General features: G+C 35.0%; 1 protein-coding gene across 1 annotated transcript; it reads left to right on the top strand.

The window, feature by feature from the left end:
- The first annotated feature begins 393 nt into the window (after window positions 1–393).
- LOC7489828 (putative RING-H2 finger protein ATL21A) lies at window positions 394–10,297 on the top strand. The gene is made up of 2 exons (XM_002318353.4): window positions 394–1,143; window positions 9,641–10,297. The coding sequence occupies exons 1-2, from the start codon at window positions 441–443 to the stop codon at window positions 10,072–10,074; spliced, it is 1,137 nt and encodes a 378-aa protein (XP_002318389.3). The 5' UTR covers window positions 394–440; the 3' UTR covers window positions 10,075–10,297.
- Window positions 10,298–15,785: the final 5,488 nt, after the last annotated feature.

The following is a 15,785-nucleotide window of genomic DNA, read 5'->3' as shown; positions in this document are numbered from 1 at the left end:
TCTAGAGGCTCGAGAGTTTTATGCCATCTAAACCCAAGAGATTGGGTCTTTTTTTTTTTGTTATTCATTACAATTGAATTTTTAAATTTTTCCTATTTATTTTTTTTAAAATTTCATTACTTCATATTTGGTATAATTTATTTTGGTTTGATTTTTTTTCAATCATCTTAATATTTGGTTGATTTTTAATTTTATAGATGTTTATTTTAAATAAATAATTATAAAAATAATTATTAAACCTCTTAAATACATGACTCCATAAAAATAAAGCTTAAAATTTTTTTCTGTTCAAAAAATAATTTCCAATTTCTTTAACTATATACATTGGGAACTGTTTGGAATTGTGTTTTTGACCCGCGGCGGCGCTAGATTGGTATCTAATATATAATAATCTCTTACCAGTGCAGGCACGTCACAAAGCATCAAACTTTCTCCACCATATGGCGTACACTAGCAAAGTCATCTCCTTCATCTCCCTCTCACTTTTCCTCTCCTATCTTAACTCTGCAACAAGCCAAAATCATTGCTTAAAGACTGCCTGTAGCCGCAACGAGCCGGTGATTCGATTTCCTTTACGGATTAAAAATCGCCAGTCGAGGTCATGTGGTTTTCCAGGTTTTGACATATCCTGTGGTAGCTCCAATGAGACCCTATTAGAGCTACCCTCATCAGGAAAATTTAGAGTTCAAGCTATAGACTATGCCGGACAAGAAATATTGATCAATGATGATCCGGAAAACTGCCTTCCCGGTCGAATTCTCTCGCTTAATCTCTCTAACTCTCCTTTCTCTGGCCTTTACTATCAATCCTTCATGTTCTTTAATTGCTCATCTTCTGATTACAGGAAATACGGGCTAAATCCAATAGCTTGTCTTAGTGGCTCTACGTACACAGTTTTTGCTACATCTTCTTTAAGAATTGTTGATTTTCTACAGACAAGGAATTCATCCTGTAATTTAATCAGGATGGTTCCTGTTCCAGTTATGCGGCCATTTTATCAAGGAATCTCGTCCTCGGACCTTAGCGAGGACCTGCTTCTCACTTGGGATCAACCTGACTGCGGAAAGTGTGAGTCGCGTGGTGGACGGTGTGGCTTTAGGACCAATTCTAGTGAAACTGTTTGCTCAAACGTTCCACATCGAGGTAATTTGCTTTATACTCTCTATGATCTTTGCCTATTCACTTCCCATATAATTTTATTTTTCTTAATTTTGGCCATAATTATGATGACAAATGGTACGTTCTTGGGATTCCATTTCAAGAAGCTAGCTAATGATCAGATAGCTAATGAGATAGCGTGCAATGCAAAACCTAGCTAACTCACTGCTAACTATCAAACCATAAAGAAACCTCTTTTGATATAGATTTTTCCCCTTACAAGAGGGTCTAAATTAATAGACCTCAGGATACAAAATAGTAGGTTTTTCTCTTTCGTTTTAAATCTCAATATTCCACTTTTTTCCCCATGTTTGAACCAGAGAATTTAAAATAAGAATTTCAATTGAGTTAAAGATCTCTAAATAAAATCTCAAATCTTGACCACGGGCACATTCTAAGTGTGTTTTTCTAGTTAAATTCGTTTAATAGTAATCAACTCATTATCAATTCTAGAGATTTCATCAAATACAAAAGCATTAAAGAGGTTGGTGTGACTGATGGTGCCGATAGATTTAAGCCACAATTGCAACTTATCTCTATTGACTCAAGCAACTTAATTATCCGAGTAATTTAATTGTATGATGGGATATTAATCTATACATAATAGATTGGTGGCGTGAGGTTAGCCTGCTAGATAATTTAATATCAAGGCTAGTGATTGGCTGCCAAGGGTATCGATGTTGACCAATTATAGATGGAGTATACTTTATCTTTCTCCAAAAAATGGCTAAGGAAATGGAACGCACTCCTCACTTGAAATTAATGGCGCAATTAACACTTTCTAGATTGCAATCTTAGGTTTTGGATGGTTGACTCAGTCATTTGGAGAAACTATACCAATGGCTTCATTTGGTCAGCACTTTCCCATTTGGCCCCACGAGGAAATTTTATATAGCTCAAGTGCTCAGCCCAAATGGTCTAAAACCAAATGCCACGTAGAACAAAGACTATACACTAGTTCTCATTGGCTTACATAATGCTCTTCGTCTCCATTGGGAGTAGTCTTTCTCCTGAGAAAATTAGTGGCAAAGATAGCTCTAATATCTTTCTCCAATGGATCCTGCCCACCATCAAAAGTCTTGTAGTCCTATCCATTAGAATATTCTAAACTTCTTCCTAACAGTGTACACATTGTTAAATAATATTTATGTAGTCTTATTTATTAAGGGTAGAATAGTACTTTCAGTTTAACCTATATATACTTTGTTTGTATTTAGGTTAAGACTAAGCACTCATAATATACATATTATTCAGAATTCTAGCCTCCTTTTCGTGTTTAAGCTTAATTATTTTAACATGGTATCAGAGCTGGTTTTATGGAACGAGGCTTAATCCCAAACACAGAACAAATTTTTTGGACTGAGATTTTGTCTTCCGCTTCTGCAAAATTTGATATTTCGTCAGTTTCTGCAATTATTTTGGTATTTCGTCTTCCCTTCAGCTTCTGCAATTTGGTATTTGCGTTCAGTTTCTGCAAATTTGTTCTGTGTTTTGGAGTAATCGTATAATTTTGAGAAGATATTTGTTTAGTTTCTGCAATCTCTGTTCAGTTTCTGCAATTTGGTATTTTGTTTTCCGCTGCTTTTGCATTCTGGTTCTCTGTGATTGTTGATTATGGCTACTGAACGAGATGATTCGCTTCAGTCTGTGAGTGTGAGGTTGGATGGGAAGAACTATTCGTATTGGAGCTATGTAATGAGAAATTTTCTTAAGGGTAAGAAGATGTGGGGATATGTCAGTGGAGCTTATGTGGTACCTAAGAATACTAAAGAAGGAGATACTGCTTCGATAGATGCATGGGAAGCAAACAATGCAAAGATCATTACTTGGATCAACAATTTTGTTGAGCATTCTATAGGTACACAGTTGGCGAAGTATGAGACAGCAAAGGAGGTTTGGGATCATCTGCAAAGGTTATTCACGCAATCAAATTTTGCAAAACAGTATCAGTTAGAGAATGACATACGAGCTCTTCACCAGAAGAATATGAGTATTCAGGAGTTCTATTCTGCCATGACAGATCTTTGGGATCAATTAGCTCTTACAGAATCGGCAGAATTAAAAGCATGTGGTGCTTATATTGAACGTAGAGAGCAGCAACGATTGGTACAGTTTTTAACAGCACTTCGCAATGATTTTGAAGGACTTAGAGGTTCAATTCTGCATCGTTCTCCATTGCCTTCTGTTGACTCTGTTGTCAGTGAGTTATTGGCTGAAGAAATACGTCTTCAGTCTTATTCTGAAAAGGGAATTCTTTCTGCTTCAAATCCTTCTGTACTAGCAGTACCTTCTAAGCCATTCTCTAATCATCAGAATAAGCCTTACACAAGGGTTGGCTTCGATGAGTGCAGTTTCTGTAAGCAGAAAGGTCATTGGAAGGCTCAGTGTCCTAAGTTGAGACAACAGAATCAAGCTTGGAAGTCTGGCAGTCAGTCACAATCTAATGTTCATCGACCACCTCAGGGTTATAAACCACCACACCACAATACTGCAGCAGTAGCTTCACCAGGCTCTATTACCGATCCTAATACTTTGGCTGAACAATTTCAGAAGTTTCTCTCCTTGCAGCCACAAGCAATGTCCGCTTCTTCCATAGGTCAGTTGCCTCATAGTTCCTCAGGTATGTCACACTCTGAATGGGTCCTGGATTCTGGTGCTTCCCATCATATGTCTCCAGATTCCTCATCTTTTACCTCTGTGTCCCCTTTGTCCTCCATTCCTGTTATGACTGCTGATGGCACTCCTATGCCCTTAGCAGGTGTTGGTTCTGTTGTCACACCTCACTTGTCTCTCCCTAATGTTTATCTTATTCCAAAACTCAAATTGAATCTTGCGTCTGTTGGTCAAATATGTGATTCTGGTGATTATTTAGTCATGTTTTCTGGTTCTTTTTGTTGTGTACAAGATCTGCAGTCTCAAAAGCTGATTGGGACAGGCCGTAGGGAGAATGGACTATATATTCTGGATGAGTTAAAAGTGCCAGTTGCTGCTGCTGCCGCTGCTACTACTACTGTTGATTTGTCTTCCTTTCGTTTGAGTCTTTCATCTTCTAGTTTTTATTTATGGCATTCCCGTCTAGGTCATGTTTCGTCTTCTCGTTTGAGATTTTTGGCATCCACAGGAGCTTTAGGAAATTTGAAAACTTGTGACATTTCAGATTGTAGTGGATGTAAACTGGCAAAATTTTCTGCTTTACCTTTTAATCGAAGTATTTCTGTTTCATCTTCACCATTTGATTTGATTCATTCTGATGTATGGGGACCTTCTCCTGTTGCCACAAAAGGAGGGTCTCGATATTATGTCTCTTTTATTGATGATCATACTCGTTATTGTTGGGTTTATTTAATGAAACATCGTTCTGAATTCTTTGAGATATATGCAGCTTTTCGAGCTCTTATCAAAACTCAACATTCTGCTGTGATCAAATGTTTTAGGTGTGATTTGGGTGGGGAATACACCTCTAATAAATTTTGTCAAATGCTTGCCTTAGATGGAACCATCCACCAAACTTCATGTACAGATACTCCTGAGCAAAATGGTGTTGCTGAAAGAAAACATAGGCACATTGTCGAAACTGCTCGTTCTCTCTTGTTGTCTGGTTTTGTTCCTAGTGAGTTTTGGGGAGAAGCTGTTCTTACTGCTGTAAGTTTGATTAATACAATTCCATCTTCTCATAGTTCGGGTCTATCTCCTTTCAAAAAGTTATATGGGTATGTCCCTGATTATTCCTCATTTAGAGTCTTTGGTTGTACTTGTTTCGTTCTTCGTCCTCATGTAGAACGCAGTAAGTTATCCTCTCGATCCGCTATTTGTGTCTTTCTGGGTTATGGTGAAGGTAAAAAGGGGTATCGTTGTTTTGATCCAATAACTCAGAAACTTTATGTGTCTCGTCATGTTGTCTTCCTTGAGCATATATCTTTCTTTTCTATTCCATCCACTACTCATAGCCTGACAAAATCTGATCTTATTCATATAAATCCTTTTTCTGAGGATTCTGGTAATGATACCTCTCCCTATGTTCGATCGATTTGTACTCATAACTCTGCAGGTACTGGTACTTTACTCTCTGGCACACCTGAAGCTCCATTCTCATCTACAGCCCCTCAAGCTTCATCTGAGATTGTGGATCCACCTCCACGTCAGTCCATCCGCATTCGTAAGTCCACAAAACTACCAGATTTTGCTTATTCTTGTTATTCTTCATCATTTACTTCCTTTTTAGCTTCTATTCATTGTCTCTTTGAGCCCTCTTCCTATAAAGAGGCAATTCTTGATCCGCTTTGGCAGCAAGCTATGGATGAGGAACTTTCTGCTTTGCATAAGACAGATACTTGGGATCTGGTTCCTCTACCTCCTGGTAAGAGTGTTGTTGGTTGTCGTTGTCGTTGGGTGTATAAGATCAAGACTAATTCTGATGGGTCTATTGAGCGATACAAAGCTAGGCTGGTTGCAAAAGGATACTCTCAACAGTATGGTATGGACTATGAGGAGACATTTGCCCCGGTTGCAAAAATGACTACTATTCGTACTCTTATTGCCGTAGCTTCGATTCGTTAGTGGCATATTTATCAGCTTGATGTTAAAAATGCCTTCTTGAATGGAGATCTTCAAGAAGAAGTTTATATGGCACCCCCTCCTGGTATTTCACATGACTCTGGATATGTTTGTAAGCTTAAGAAAGCATTATATGGTCTCAAACAAGCACCCCGTGCTTGGTTTGAGAAATTCTCTATTATGATCTCGTCTCTTGGCTTTGTTTCTAGCAGTCATGATTCTGCTCTTTTATTAAGTGCACTGATGCAGGTCGTATCATTCTGTCTTTATATGTTGATGACATGATTATTACTGGTGATGATATTGATGGTATTTCAGTTTTGAAGACAGAGTTGGCTAGACGATTTGAAATGAAGGATTTGGGTTATCTTCGATATTTCCTGGGTATTGAGATAGCATACTCACCTAGAGGTTACCTTCTTTCTCAGTCGAAATATGTTGCAGATATTCTTGAGCGGGCTAGACTTACTGATAACAAGACTGTAGATACTCCTATTGAGGTTAACGCAAGGTACTCTTCTTCTGATGGTTTACCTTTGATAGACCCTACTTTATACCGCACTATTGTTGGGAGTTTGGTATATCTCACCATTACTCGTCCAGATATTGCATATGCTGTTCATGTTGTTAGTCAGTTTGTTGCTTCTCCTACTACTGTTCACTGGGCAGCTGTTCTTCGTATTTTGCGATATCTTCGGGGTACAGTTTTTCAGAGTCTTTTACTTTCATCCACCTTGTTGTAACCCAATTTTGGATCCACCAAGATTTTCTCAAATGTTATTTTATTTCTATTATTATTTATAAAAATCCAAAAAAATTAAGAAAAAGGAAAATTCAAAAATATATTTTTCTCGAGTCAACCGCATCTTTCCATAAGAACCGATTCCACCGAGTCAATACGGGTCAAAACATGTCGACCAGGGTAAAAAATGAGTTTTCGGTCAAAACCGTCATTTTCGGTCAAAACCGAGTCCACCGAGTCAATACGGGTCAAACCATGTCGACCAGGGTAAAAAATGAGTTTTCGGTCAAAACCGTCATTTTCGGTCAAAACCGAGTCCACCGAGTCAATACGGGTCAAACCATGTCGACCAGGGTAAAAAATGAGTTTTAAGCCGTTTCGGGTCAAAACCGTCATTTTCGGTCAAAACCGAGTCCATCAAGTCAATACGGGTCTGACCATGTCGACCGGGGTAAAAAATAAGTTTCAGGCCATTTTGGGTCAAAACTGTTATTTTTGGTCAAAACCCAGTTCACCGGGTTGATACCCGTCAAAAGTTTTTTCCAGTGTTTCGACATAATTTTCGGTCATTAAAATGAATTTTTAGCGGTTGAAACGGGGTTTTTCTAATACTGAAATGAGTTTTTAATTTTACCTATATAAATATATATTATTATATATAATAAAAAAATAAAAATAAAAATTTGTCAAAGGAGCAGGTGCACCGAAAGCAGATGATCCATTTTTTCTTCAAAGCAAATCGGTGGTGATTTGGATGTCCGTGTCATTGGCTATAAATAGCCAGTGATAGTGCGCCAGAGGGGGAGGAGAGAAAGAAGGGAAAAAAAAGAAAGAAAAGAATTGCAAACACTATTCACGTTTTTTTTACTATTTCTTCACACGAGAGTAGGATATTGATTTTTATTAAAAACAATATGAAAATACCAAACATATCCTAACCGTTAGATCTAATAGTGTTTAGATCTGAACCGTTGATTTAATAAATACAATAGGGCTTACCACACTAGATTAAAACCCAAACACATCTCAGCCCTTGACAGAATCTAAGCTTTGATACCGTTGCGCCACGTCACCCGGTGTACCGAGATTTCGGTGCATCGCGTCACACCCGATCAAACCTCCGTTCATCCGGACCGTCCGATCAACCTGCAGATCCGGCCAATCACAGCCACACGATCTTCCCATCAGAGATCCAACGGATCACAGGCCTCAGCGGCACCGGTGTACCGTGCTAACGTTCTCACCGTAGCATAACCCAGAGCATCTCTCTCCTCTCGCCGGCGACTCCCTCTCTCTCCTCTGATCTCCCATCTCCGGCCATATCAAGCTTCCCAAACACCACAGAAAGGTCTCTATCCTCATATAAAGCAAAACACCGGCTGATTCAGCGTTTGCGCCGCCCCATTTGGCCGGAACAGGGCCGCGATCGTCGGCTGCCACCGAAGCTTCAAGTCGTCGATTCTCGCTCATCAGCCATCAACGACCGTCAAGACCACCACCATAAGAATCCTCGACATCAGATCTACCAGGATCGACCATCGTTTGGCCAGAAAGCTCGCCGGAAAATCTCCCCGCCGCCAACAGTAGCCGCGCGTGTGCCACACGCGCCGCCAATGGCATTTTCGTAATTTTCAGAGAAATTCGAGGGTATTTCAGTATTTTACCTATACAGTGACACTCAAGTAATTTTTTTGGGTTTCTACTGATATTTTTGATATTTTGTTTCATATATAAATGCTTGTAAATTTTCTTGCATGTTGTAAAAAAATACAAAAACAAAAGTCGACACGTCTCTTTTTTTTAAAAAGGACCGATGTCAAAAATGTAAATACCAAATATGGATTATGTCCATTATTTCTTTTGGTAACCCAGACGTAATTCTCCTTTTTAGGGACAAACGTCAATATCTTAGACGAGTCTCCTAATTTTTAGGGACTGATGTCATTTTTAACGTGTCTCCTATTTTTAGGGACCGACGTTAACCATTTGAAAAAAAACAAATTACCAATAAACCCAAAATATAATGGATTATATCCATTATTTCTTTTGGTAACCCAGACGTAACTCTCCTTTTTAGGGACAAACGTCAATATTTTAGACGAGTCTCCTAATTTTTAGGGACTGATGTCATTTTTAACGTGTCTCCTATTTTTAGGGACCGACGTTAATCATTTACAAAAATTTACAAATAAGCCCAAAATATAATCGCATTTGAATCAAATAAAAACACACAAGTAAGGGTAACCTTTCTTTTGAAAGGATGTTTTAAGGGTGGTGTCTACCTTCCCTTAATCATAACTAACCCCGTATCCAAATCTCTGGGACCAGTGTCTAATTTGGGATTTCTAGTTCCCTCAAATTACTAGATGGCGACTCCAATAAAATCTTTATTTCCCCTAATCAAAGAAAAAAACCCTTTTTGTTAAATAAACAAAAAAAGCGGGAGCCGTCGCCCGACGTCGTGTATCGACACACCTCATCATTGGAGTTGCGTGCATACTCTGATGCTGATCATGGTAGTGATCCCACAGATCGCAAGTCTGTTACCGGGTTCTGTATCTTTTTAGGTGATTCTCTTATTTCTTGGAAGAGCAAGAAACAATCTATTGTTTCTCAATCATCCACCGAAGCAGAATATCGTGCCATGGCATCTACTACCAAAGAGATTGTTTGGTTACGTTGGTTACTTGCTGATATGGGAGTTTCCTTTTCTCATCCTACTCCTATGTATTGTGACAACCAGAGTTCTATTCAGATTGCTCATAACTCGGTTTTTCATGAGCGCACTAAGCACATTGAGATCGATTGTCATCTTACTCGTCATCATCTCAAACATGGCACCATTGCTTTGCCTTTTGTTCCTTCTTCCTTGCAGATTGCAGATTTCTTTACCAAGGCGCATTCCATCTCTCGTTTTCGTTTTCTGGTTGGCAAACTCTCGATGCTTGTAGCTGCCGCATCGTGAGTTTGAGGGGAGATGTTAAATAATATTTATGTAGTCTTATTTATTAAGGGTAGAATAGTACTTTCAGTTTAACCTATATATACTTTGTTTGTATTTAGGTTAAGACTAAGCACTCATAATATACATATTATTCAGAATTCTAGCCTCCTTTTCGTGTTTAAGCTTAATTATTTTAACACACATACCATGAACTAATCTACTGTCTACAATATTATGATCAGGAGTTCCTAGGAAAGCTCTTTATGCCATCACGGTAGCAGCTGGAATACCAGGGGCATTAATTCTACTAGGTCTCCTGTGTTTCATCTGTGGTAGGGTAATGAAGTGTGCTAGAAGGAGCCCATTAGGAGGTCTACCAGAAATGAATTCCACGGTTAATCCAGAAACTAAGGTTATTATTGCTGGACTCGATGGACCAACAATAGAGTCCTATCCCAGAATAGTCCTTGGTGAGAGCAGAAGGTTGCCCAAGCCTGATGACAACACTTGCTCAATATGCTTGTGTGAGTACAAGCCTAAGGAGACACTGAAGACCATTCCTGAATGCAAACACTGCTTCCATTCTGATTGCATTGATGAATGGCTTCTGTTGAATGCTACTTGCCCCATTTGCCGATATTCTCCAGAAAGATTGACACCGGCGCCTGAATCTTGATGAGAATCGTTGTTTTGTGTTACACTCCTTGCATGAGTTACAATGCTTGTAAAGGACTTTCTCCAACTTCTTTTTACTTTCTTGAATCTTTTTTTTTTTAAAGTTTGTAGTTAGAGAAAGAGGAATTCGAAGAGATCATTTACATATGGTGAGTGTTTCTAATACTCGTGTGTTTTCCATTAAATGTAGCTCATGTTTAATTAAGGGAACAATGGGGTTAAAATTTATTTCTATAATCATCTATTTGTGTTTAATGCAAAATTAAGGCGCAAAGGTTGGGATGATAATGTTGCTTAAAGGGGTGCGGACTTCCTAGAAAAGTAAAATATGATGTCTTAAAATTCATAAATCAAACCAAAACAAATAAATACGTGCAAAGCAAAGACAAAAAATATCGAGGGAATTTAGAAATTGGAAAATTAAATAATTGAAGAAGCAGCCTACGTGCTGGAGGAATTGTGTTTCCAGAGGTCGAAGAAGCCATGAGGAAAAGAAACAAGGATGGGAGAGTTCAGAATGCATGCCATATCGAAAGAGTAAAATCAATAAAAATAGACTGAAGCATAGTTGTAAAACCCGAACAGGATGGATCTTTTTTTTAAAAAAAAAAATATTGCTAATTAATATCTTGAACACAATCTACAACCGGACACGACCCTGACCCACCTACAAATGACCCACCATCTGGCTGGATCCGAACAGCAATATTGTGGCCATGGACCAAGCAGACTTCATCGGAGACCACATTCTGTTTGATATCAAAACTGAGTAGGGTAACCGGATAGGTTGGCCGGTGAGCTCGGCAGCTTATATTGCCTGACCCACAATCTCCAGTTCCACAAGAACAGTAATTTCGAGGCATTGGCAGCACACTTGGTCCATGGATCAGGTTCTCGAATATCTCTAGGGTACCTTCGGGAGTCAATTCTCCATCGGAGGGACTAGAGGAAAGCCACGCAGTGTTCAAACAGAAGTAATCGACAAATCAACAGAATGCTAATAAATTTTGTTTTGACTATAACGTATTTTAGTTTGATTGAAAGACAACGAAATGAAGAAAGATTCAACAATTAGGAAAAGAATGAGAAAGCACGTAAGAGCTTTTTCACCCATTGTATCTTTGCTGTGATTGTAAGACGTCAGTTGGTGTTATGAACTAAGAACTTGGACGTGTTTTACAAAAAGGTTTCTATGGTTTTTTATAGGAAAGACTGGCTTTGTTATGTATGGAAAGAAATATTTTATATTAATAAAGGCATACAAATAAATTGATATAATTAGACCAAGGTTTTACCAATGTATTTCAATAACTTGAATAAAATCATATGTAATTCAATATTGGTATTATGAAAAATATGTCATTTTAACTAGTTATAAGTCTGCGCTATATTAGAGGAGAAAAAAAATATAAATAACAAAAAAATATAATTATTAAATAAAATATAATATAAAATTAAAAGGAAAAAAACTGGTTATTATTATTTCTTAAAATCCTCTACAGAACACATGGGGTAAAAAAGTAAGTGTAATGTGCATTTTAATTTAGTTATGATATTTTTTACTAGATTTTTTTTTACTTACAATTAAATGATTAAAAAATTGAAAGTACGGTATCCTATGTAGAGCATTCGAGATAATTATTATTGCTTTTAAAAAAATCATTTTTAATAATTTTTACTAATAAGTAATTAAGCTAAAGCCGAGGGGAGTGTTGGAGTAGTGAAAAATATTGATCACACACTCACAATGCTGTGGACTGAACAATGCCATTTTTGTTTTTAAATTTTGATTCTTTAATTATTTTCTTATGGTATCATTTAATTGCAAGATTAGCACCCAATTACTTTAAATTTATTAACCAGTGACAAAATTAAAAGATAAAAAACCAGTTTAGAAAAGACGTCAAATATGAGTCGTGTGTTTAAAGTTTGTATAAAAAATACATTTTAATCTTCTAATTTATAAAATTAGACCTTTTCGATTTGTTATTTTTTTTTAAATTTAATTTTGATAAACAACTTTATTTTTATTATTTCTAAGTCCCTTAGTTTTTTAATGAGAGAAAAGTTTTTGTTGGATTCCATCATAAAAAGAGAAATTTACCATTTTTGCATATTCTAGCCATCAAATTGGTTGATATTAGTGTCCATGAGTTTTATTTGATGAAAATAGTTACCATTATGATGGCTAGATTCTGGGTAAACAAGTGATGTCTCGCCTAATTTTTTTTAATAAAAAGACAAACGACATGATGTTCACCCCTTAAAAATATTAAAAATATATATAAGGTTCATACGTACGGGCCTTAGCTCTTTTTTAATAAGCCTAAACACATTGAGTCGTTAGGCCCGCGCACCTAGGCTTTTTGTAGTGTTTTTTTTTTCAATTCTTTTTTATTATTTATTTAAGTGAAACATAAATTTAATAAAAAATATTATTAGACCTAATTGAGACCTTGACGCGGATCACTAGTTCGACGGGTTATAACAAAACATCTAGGATTTTTTTTAATGCATCTTCCATCTAAATTAAAAGAAAATACAGTTTGACCCTTTGTTATCATTAATTTTTTTTTATTTAACTTAAAAAAAAATGAATTTTCATCATTTTTTATCACTTACCTTAAAAACATTTATGTCTAATTGGGATCATGTTTTGACTTAGGTTCTAATTTGTTTTCGTTAATTAAAATTGACTAAAATCAATACAGGATGACATACTTTTAAAGTTTGAGCTTAAATTATTTTATATCTCTTTTATTTACTTCTAGATTTAACTTGATTTATGGTCAATTAAGATCTAATGAAGATCTAGCCAGGAGAAAAATAAGGGAAGAAAAAAAAATATTCAATTAGATTAACTCATTATGATCGTGTTTATTAATTTTTTGACAATTTTTTATTTTTACATTTAAGTTAGGGTTAGACAAGATTAAAATGATGGAGGTGTTTTTTTTTTATTTAACTAGATCACCATTTGAGTGAGGCTGTCATTTTGTTGTTTGTCTATTTTGTTGAAAAAATCACACCAATTTTTTTCATTTATTAACACTTATGATGATCAATTAATTTATTCTAATACACTAGTTAATTTTTTAATTATCATTTCAAATATTTCATCAGGTAAAAATAATAACATTTATATTTTTAATGCAATTATATGTTTTTTATCCAACCCGTAATGAAGTAGGGACTCTAAACGTGGTTTGGTTTTATCTTTCTAAGCAAATTAAATTCTAAAGATTTTGGTTGAATTGTTTTTAGTGAATTTTTTTTATTATTGTAAAAAGTAAATTTTATTTCTTTCAAAAGAAGGGTTATTTTGAACAACATGAGAAATAAAAGTCTACAAAAAATAAAAAGAATACTCAAATTTAAACCCAAAAGGTCCCAATTGAACATTCTTTTTTCTTTCAGGAGCTTTTATGCACTCTAATTTTCAAAAAAACAATATAGAATGAAATATATATATATATATATATATATAAGTGGCCACACTTCACCGCAGACCGAGTCGATTTCTTTTGTAACCTAAAAGAACAATTTTAAAGTGTTGTCAACGCGTGTTAAAGTAAAATAAAATTTTGTGACTCAATTATAAACCTTAATGCCAAAAGACTAACAGAAATTGAATAATAATAATAATAATAAAAAGGCACCGACCCCATCTAAGTAGGTATGAAAAACTTGTGAGAAAATAATAATAAAAAAAAGTAATTAAAAAAATGAAGAGCAAATTTAAAATAAAAATAAAAAAATAATATAAAAACCTCGAGTCAATTCAAGTTAGCATGACAAATATATGACCCAAACTACGAGGCAAGATATCATCATAGAAATAACAAAAAAAAGATGCTTAATCTTTAATAAACTCAATGTTAAATAATGAAATTGAAAAATAAAATCAGTGGAGAAAAATACATAAAAACAATATCAATATTGCTCAGGGTTAAAATTACATGTGACCCGGGTTATGAGATCGGGATCACTGCAAAAAAAATAATAGCAAAGCCCAATTCTAAATAAATAAAATATTGAATGATGAAATAAAAAAAAATCAATTTCAAAAAAGGAACCAAAGAAAATAACAATTAAAAAAAATAAGAGTCAAAATTCACATGAAAACCATATGATTAAGGAGGAAATAAAAAAAATTAAAAAAAAAAATAATGACCAAATTTAATATAAATATCAAATTGAATAAAATTATAAGGGATAAAATTAAAAATAAATAAATAAATAAAAAAGATTAAAAACATATAAAAAGCAATCAAAACAATGAAGGCCATAATTGAAATAAGAAGAAAATGAAGAACTACTCTTAATTTTAGTTGGACGAGAACGTTTTCCAAAGGGGAGGGGGGGGATCATACCGCCGCCTAACCACTATGATATGGCTTATATACGCTATCTTAGTGGTTGCGCCTCTATATTATCTTTTTGAAGAGATGATGATTGGCCTTTTTTGACTGGCGAGAGCAGCCTTAAAGGCTCGAGAACCTCCTGCACACCAATAGTTTTTATTTAATTAATTAATTAATACAAATACTTAAGTGTCCCTAACCCTAAATGATATTAATGAAAAACCATAACAAAGAGACCATAAAGCCCCTCAATCTTAACTATAGATTTTTTTTATTCAAAGGGCACTTTAGTAATTATATTGTGTAAAAAAGGAGAAAAAATCGAATACGCCCCTGTCCTAACAATTAAGAAAATTCAACAATTGAGGGTGTTTTAGACATTACATTGTGCAAATAAAATGTCAAAACACTTCTATACCCCTATTCAATCTTGTTATAGCAAATGCGTCACGTGGAAAATACCATATTACCCTTAAAAGCATGTTGTAAGGTTTAAATTGTGAAGGGCAAAATAACAATTTTATTGTGTGAATTCATAGTGAAATGTGAGCACGTACAATGAAAGATGTATAATATATGTGTGCGCGCGTGCATGTGTGTTTATATCATATACTTGGTTGGGCCTCGACCCAACCAAACATCAGACTTGGTTAGATTTAGGCCCAACCGAGTTCTCTTTCTCTTCTTCCTCTTAATCTCTTTTTATTTGTTACAAGCTACAGTCCTACTATAAATCAATGTGGGAAAATAACAAAAAGTAGGGCTACCACCTTTAGCAGCTAAAATATTTTTTCTTGTATTTTTAGCTATGAATTCCATGTTTTAGTAAAAGAGAACGAGGATTCTCTCAGCACAACACAAAACAAAAAATATATAGGTGGATTGCTCACACACTCGTAAATATTTATTCACCACACTGTTCATTAGATGTATCTTTTTGTATTTTGGTTGTATTTTTAGACTAATTAGAATGTGTTTTGCATTTAAAAATAAGGGTTATATAGGTTTTTGGAATGGATTTTTGGATGAAAATAAGTTAAAATTAAAATTTTAAAATAAAAAAACTCAAACCTTAATTTTTCAGCCATTAAAAGTAACTGGAAATTATTGTAGGGAATAACACATCTTTGAATCAACAAACAAAATGCATCAATAATTTTTTTATAAAAAAATAAAACATGCTAGTTTACTAGCCAAAGTATGTTTGGCTTGTCCTTTCATCCTAGACTCTCTTGGTTTATTTTTAATTTTTTTTATTTATATTTTTATATTTTAAATAAATTTTTTTTCAGTTGAAATAATTACAAAAAGCATATGATTATACAATACTTTTCAAATAATGTTGGTA

This window comes from Populus trichocarpa, chromosome 12 (assembly GCF_000002775.5).
Source record: "Populus trichocarpa isolate Nisqually-1 chromosome 12, P.trichocarpa_v4.1, whole genome shotgun sequence".
Classification (NCBI taxonomy): domain Eukaryota; kingdom Viridiplantae; phylum Streptophyta; class Magnoliopsida; order Malpighiales; family Salicaceae; genus Populus; species Populus trichocarpa.
This window is presented reverse-complemented; position numbering and strand designations above follow the sequence as displayed.

Excerpts from the sequence above, each read along its gene's own strand:
- LOC7489828 (XM_002318353.4), top strand. The coding sequence starts at position 441 with ATGGCGTACACTAGCAAAGTCATCTCCTTCATCTCCCTCTCACTTTTC. Across the intron at positions 1,144-9,640 it reads CTCAAACGTTCCACATCGAG|GAGTTCCTAGGAAAGCTCTT; the intron begins GTAATTTGCTTT and ends TATTATGATCAG.